The 7183-nt window shown below is 34.2% G+C and overlaps 1 protein-coding gene across 1 annotated transcript in view; it reads left to right on the top strand.

The window, feature by feature from the left end:
• Positions 1-2808: 2808 nt before the first annotated feature.
• Positions 2809-7183, top strand: part of LOC111088890 (kazrin-like) — a 10590-nt gene continuing 6215 nt past the window's right edge. Inside the window, exons 1-3 of the mRNA XM_022400111.1 lie at positions 2809-2914; positions 3626-3792; positions 6363-6516. Coding sequence (XP_022255819.1) covers positions 2846-2914; positions 3626-3792; positions 6363-6516 — 390 coding nt within the window. The 5' untranslated portion in view covers positions 2809-2845. The remainder of the gene's footprint in view (positions 2915-3625; positions 3793-6362; positions 6517-7183) is intronic.

Below are 7183 nucleotides of genomic sequence, written 5' to 3'. Positions count from 1 at the left end.
GTTAAGTTTGTAACCGGATTATTAAATGCTTCGGTTTTTGAATGTACCGTATAACAATCAGTTACGGTCTAAAGTTGATGCCACTAAAATGTTAAGTTTGTAACCGGATTATTAAATGCTTCGGTTTTTGAATGTACTGTATAACAATCAGTTACGGTCTAAAGTTGATGCCACTAAAATGTTTATAAAATTAGACCGTGGAATGGAAGGTAATACAGGTTTGAAATTTTGATGTAATGTTGACCGAGTAATCAAAATAAATACATTGGTAGTTTTGAAAATCTTAAACTTATTCCTGTTTAAACCACTTAAAGAGCTAATACACACAGATACACACTGAGGCCAACGGAACGTTTATAACTATGGTTTGGCTCAACGGAACGTTTATAACTATGGTTTGGCCCGTACAAATCTCAATATGAACATTCCTGTATGGGCTTACGTAAGAACTAAGAACATCAAAATCCGACCTTGGATCAATTAAGTTGTGGGGAGTAATACAGACCCTAATATTATATAAGTTGTGGGGAGTAATACAGACCATAATATTATATAAGTTGTGGGGAGTAATACAGACCATAATATTATATAATCGTACACTAATAAACTGTACGACAGCATGAACGAGGGTGTAAACAAAGGGCTCACATATAAAATACTTGTACATCCACAATCTGGTTTCTTTTACTCACTTCCTTTTATACCTGTGTGTGTTTCGCTTGTGTATTCCATAATATTTATGAGCTGCAATATATCGCTTCTCTACATTTGCTGTGAGTTTGGAATTATTGTCTTGCTGGAAGATGAATTCTCACCCGACAAGTCGCGATGATGAATTATAATCTGCACGTATTTGTCAGCATCAGGGTGCCATCAATTCGTGTAGATCATGGACACTGTTGACTGAGATTTAACCTCAAATTTGTTTTGATTTCCCGTCATGCTTCACTGCGGTTGCTGGAAACTCACTATGATGCCGTTGTCTTCTCTGCCGAACCAGAAACTGCTGTTATTTGTTGCCTATACAATAATAATATGACATCGAGAGTTTAATATTTGTAGTGCAAACTGGAGAGTTGTATTCAATGTTTAAAAATAATATTAAATACGACCTATTACTCCAGAAAATATAACTGTCTTTATTTAAGCCAACATTTCACCATTACCGCTTCGTCTGGGCAAACAAGACACTTGCTAGCTGATTTTATTGTTGCACAACAATATAATTTTGTAAGACAGTAATGTTTTATAAACTCTCAATGAAATTTTTCTTCTTACTTAGATTCAAACTATTTTGGAATATTTTGTATAAGTCTGAAATAAATTAGCAAATGTCTTGTTTGCTACAATTTAATCGTAATGGCGAAACGTTGGCTTAGATAAAAACAGTTATGTTTTCTGGAGTAATAGGTCGTTTTTTATTTATTTATTTTTAACAATATGAACTTGGATTCACCAGCAAAGAGAGTAAGCATTTTCCCTCAAAATGTACAAGTTTGAAAATGGACCACAAAACGAGGTAAATGAAGAAGTACAAGTTTGAAAATGGACCACAAAACGAGGTAAATGAGGATGTACAAGTTTGAAAATGGATCACAAAACCATTTACCTCGTTTTGTGGTCCATTTTGAAACTTGCACATCTTCATATCCTCTCCTTTTGTGGTCCATTTTGAAACTTGCACATCTTCTCACTAATGATCTTCACAGAGACCATTTCGAGCTAATGTGTTATCTTAGTGTTATCGTGTTGCTTGTATTTACAGCAAGGCAGTTGGTAACATTTGTACTAAACTGTTGATTATCTCGTAAAGCAAATACCACGAGATATCTGACATAACCTTTAGAAGGTTTTGATTGGCTATCCCAACCACTTCTATTATTAACACCGCCCTCTTCAGAGCCTTGCGTACAGTTTCTACTTAAACACTGAGTCTTTATACAAATTTTCACTTGAAGTATCCTTAATAAGCCAAAACTTTGACTTCTACACATTTGTCATGCTGTTTTTCAGTCCTAGGAACCATGATTGCATTTACACTACTAGTACTGTGACCCCCCACCCCAGTGGCTCAGTGGTAAGTCTGAGGACTTATAACGCTCAAAACTTCGGTTTTGATGCCCCCGATGGACGGAACACAGATGACCCATTATGTAGCTTCACGCTCAACAACGAACAAATACACTGATGGCCAAAGTATAATTGTCTGTACTTTTATAGGCTTTATACTCGTGTGGCACTTTCTGATTGGTTCGATGACAGCCAATAACAGGGTTAACTAATAACACTGGACCAGTCCATTTTCATACAAGAAATAAGAGACATTTCCAAGGTATTTGGCTTTAATATAACTTTCCTAACCTTTGCCTTAATTATTTATAATACATTGCATTATTATTGGTGTACGTGTCAACAAATACATGATCGCGTCAGCAAAGTTGTAACAAAGCAAAAGTATAAATGGTATCATTTCTAAGTGAAAATGTTTGCAGCCACAGCATTCAAAACGGACATTCCGTCTTTCAGACATAATCAAAACACGCAGATGCAAAACTAGAAAGTAAACTACTGATTCAATAAGGGGTTAGAATTTGGTTTCTGGAACCCAAAGCGTCCCAGATGACACAACCACTTACCGTCTATACCCGGTTGTGGGCATGATCGTTACCCCTAAAAACATAAAACATCATCAACAACCATTTATTTCTATGTAATACAGATTGACATATATACTTGTATATAAACACACACACACATATATATATATATTACTATTACATTACTTTTTTCATATTTCGTTCTGTTTTTTCAGTTGTTATTGCAACGAAGAGCACACTGTGAACACATGGATGTTGATCCATTGGTGTGGACCAATCAGAGATTTATCAAATGGGCCAAAAGCATCGACTTGATGGTGAGGCTTACCATTAGTTATTCTATTGATACGTGTAGTAACTATTCTTCTTCAGAGGGGGATTTGAATTAAATTGTTGGTGGCTCGTGAAGTCATTTAAGTCGAAAGTTTCATCTGAATCATTCAAAGAGACGATTTCAAGGGTTCAACTTATCTATTGTAAGCACTTTTGAATTGTAGAAAGATTTAATATATTCCATTGCTAGTCACAGTTGAAATATCTTAGCATCTTACAAAGCGATGATATTTTTATTGATATTTTAAACCCTAACTAACTCATTTACAGGATTAGTTTATGCATTAAAAGTGTTGTATTTGAGGTTATTCTTGTTCTAACATAGTGTGTTTATGCTACTTTAAACCTAACTAACACATTTAAAGGATTGTTTTATGCATTAAAAGTGTGGTCTTTTAGGTTATTCTTGTTCTAACATAGAGTGTTTATGCTACTTTAAACCTAACTAACACATTTAAAGGATTGTTTTATGCATTAAAAGCGTGGTCTTTTAGGTTATTCTTGATGTGTTTATGTTACTTTAACCTTAACTAACACATTTAAAGCATAATTTTATGTATTAAAAGTGTAGTATTTTAGGTTATTCTATCGTGATGTGTTTATCCTACCTTAATTGAATAAGTATTTTGGATTGGGATTAATAAACAGTCCTTTTTTTATTCATTTGCCTTGATGTTACATTTGAACTTATGTAGGAATATGCAGAAAACTTGGTAGACAGTGGAGTTCATGGTGCTCTTGTGATTCTCGAACCTTCTTTCACAGCCGATACCATGGCTACGGCTTTGGGAATCCCAGCCTCAAAAAACATCATTCGGCGCCACCTCACTACAGAACTCGAAAACCTTATACAACCAGCTAGGTAAGAAACTACTAATCTCAAAATTTCCTAAAGTTTATGTGTAATGAACTGATATATTCACTAGATCACATTGTGAATGGTCGGTGTAGAAACTTGTTCCAGCCTTCATTGGTCAGTACAAAAACTTGTTCCAGCTGTTCATTAGTCAGAACAAATACTTGTTCTAGCTGTTCATTAGTAAGAACAGATACTTGTTCCAGCTGTTCATTAGTAAGAACAGATACTTGTTCCAGCTGTTCATTAGTCAGAACAGAAACTTGTTCCAGCTGTTCATTAGTCAGAACAGATACTTGTTCCAGCTGTTCATTAGTCAGAACAGATACTTGTTCTAGCTGTTCATTAGTCAGAACAGAAACTTGTTCTAGCTGTTCATTAGTCAGAACAGATACTTGTTCTAGCTGTTCATTAGTCAGAACAGATACTTGTTTAAGCTGTTCATTAATCAGAACAGATACTTGTTCTAGCTGCTCATTGGTCACTACTGAAACTTGTTCCAGCTGTTCATTGGTCGTAACAGTTACTTGTTCGAACTGCTCATTGGTCAGTACTGAAACTTGTTCCAGCTGTTCATTGGTCATAACAGAAACTTGTTCTAATTATTGATGCCTACAAACAACAGAAGTTTTAAACTCGAAACTAGTTATCTAGTATACGTGAGAATAAAGTTAATCTGATCCTTTACCAACTCCCACACTTAATCAGACTGCAAAAGGGACTTGACGAAATAATTGTATTTGCATAATGGGTGGTTATTTTTCTCTAATTCATCAACAATACGAATAGAATAGAGCCTGATTATTCCTATAATCTGTGACCTATAACCGTCATAGTGTTTGTGGTTGGTTGATTGGTCGTTTGATGTTTTATGGCGCAAAGCAACGAGCTTATCTGCGCCAAACAACCGGTAAAAACAGTGAAAGTAAATTGGGATAAAATGTAAAAATACAGCGAGTTAAAAACAAAATATGTCGATAAAAGATTTATATACAATTAAAAAGACGTATAGTGCATAGAAAAATAAAAATACAATCTAGTCGGACATTGTCACCATTACCAATGACACTGTCCAACGTCAGGGGTAAACTCTTAGAAACCACGTGTCTAAAATGGTGCCGCCGCTCACGGTCGTAATGACGGCACAACAGTAAAATGTGGTAGTGTTTGTGAAATGTTTGTTTTTAACTGCTAACAGTAACCATGCTCATTGAATAAAAACTGTTATTTTGTTGTTGTTTTTACATTATGTGACCCATAACAATCACTGTGTTTATAAAGTATTTACTTTTAGCTGTTAACTAGTACCACTGCTAATACAATGGAAATTAGTTTTCCTACAATAATATGTGTTGGCAGCTCCGAATGTAGTGATTTTCATGCTAAGATTAATTTATGTTTTAGAAACGTGTTCTCGTAAATGTTTACACAAATAAAAATCATTGTTTGTGACAAATGTTTCAGAATATCCATTTTTTTTTCTTTATTTCAAACTACTGTAGATCTAAAAATATAAGCATATATTTGGAAAAGTACAGGTACTGTCAGTCCTAGAAACTATGTTTCAATTATTGTAATCTTATGAACATAGATGTCACTACTGTTTTGATGTTGTTGTTTGTTTTATGGCGTAAAGCACCAGAGCTATCTGCAACTGTTGTTTTAAACAGAGTGCGACTGAAGGGGTTATTTTAAAGCGAAAACCCATACCATGGACTGTTTGCTCTGTGCCACTGCTGGTATCGAACTTCAAAGTTAGTGTTATAAGCTCTCAAACTTACCGCTGAGCCACCAGAGGGCATCGGGTGAAGTTACACACACTAAACCCTGTTGTGTGTTCATTTTTCATTAGATATATAATTCAATCACACCTTATTATTAGTTTATATGCTTTCTTGTTAAGAAAGAAGTGAAATGTTTACTAAAACCAGTTGCAGTGTTAAGATTTTTTTCAACTTAATTCCTAGTATAATAATTCTAGAAGAATCACAGCTACAGAGCCCCAAGCTCTGTTTAGTTCAACATTAAAACGGACACAATCGATCCAAGGTTTCAACAAGATGGTGAAGATTTTATTAGAAAGTCCCCTAAAATAAAACATAAGTTTAAAGTTTAATTTACTGTAGGATGGAATTACAGGACCAAGGTTCGAGCTCACGACATGCCGTTGAACACGTTCGGCACAATCAGCTGTGGGCGCGTTATAAAAGTAACTGTCAATGCCGTTATTAGTTTTATAGTAGCCATACAGACGAATGAGTGCAGCTGACTGGTTGTCCTCCCTATGGTCATCAGTTCTAAATTAGTGACTAAGCTTTTGGGTCTCTCTGACCAGGCCGTTTATCCCATGTATCGTGTAAAGTGTCACTCAGGTTAAAAAAAGTTACAGTTTTTTTACTATGGTATACCAAGTTCTGTACATCACTAACTTACATCATTGAAATTATAACTTGAATACCAGGAGACTTCAAACTGAAGTCTTTAAGTATATTAGCAATTTGTGTTTGATATTTATGTCCGATTTCTCTCTTTTAAACGCATCTATCTTCAGTTTGGTTCTCTCTCGCGCTTTGCAGGTTATCACTCGAAGCCGAAGCGTTCGTGAATACTCGTAAAAGTGACAAGAGAAGTACCGGCTCGTCAGGTTACGCGTCATTAGGACGTAACTTTAGTAGATCACATTCGAGAGGAACCCTGGAGAGGGTCGACAAAGAACGATCCAGTATGAAGGTAAATTCGTTTTTTTCCCCCCTTCAAATAATCCACATGTTTTTATGGTTATTTAAGAACATCAAACATGCGTTAGATAATGTTCATGTTCTTCCTGTTTAATGTTATATGTAGATATTAGTAAATGATACTTACCAAAGAAGAATAATGTTATATGTACATATTAGTAAATGATACTTACCAAACAAGAACAATGTTATATGTACATATTAGTAAACCTACATATAACATTATTCTTCTTTGGTAAGTATCATTTACTAATATGTACATATAACATTGTTCTTGTTTGGTAAGTATCGTTTACTAATATGTACATATAACATTATTCTTCTTTGGTAAGTATCATTTACTAATATGTACATATAACATTGTTCTTGTTTGATTTACTAATATGTACATATAACATTGTTCTTGTTTGGTAAGTATCATTTACTAATATCTACATATAACATTGTTCTTGTTTGGTAAGTATCATTTACTAATATGTACATATAACATTATTCTTATTTGGTAAGTATCATTTACTAATATGTACATATAACATTATTCTTGTTTGGTAAGTATCATATTAGTAAATGATACTTACCAAAGAAGAATAATGTTATATGTACATATTAGTAAATGATACTTACCAAAGAAGAATAATGTTATATGTACATATTAGTAA

The sequence above is a fragment of the Limulus polyphemus genome, unplaced genomic scaffold (genome assembly GCF_000517525.1).
Source record: "Limulus polyphemus unplaced genomic scaffold, Limulus_polyphemus-2.1.2 Scaffold4657, whole genome shotgun sequence".
Taxonomy (NCBI): domain Eukaryota; kingdom Metazoa; phylum Arthropoda; class Merostomata; order Xiphosura; family Limulidae; genus Limulus; species Limulus polyphemus.
The sequence above is the reverse complement of the archived record's forward strand: the minus strand, read 5'-3'. Positions and strand labels throughout refer to the sequence as shown.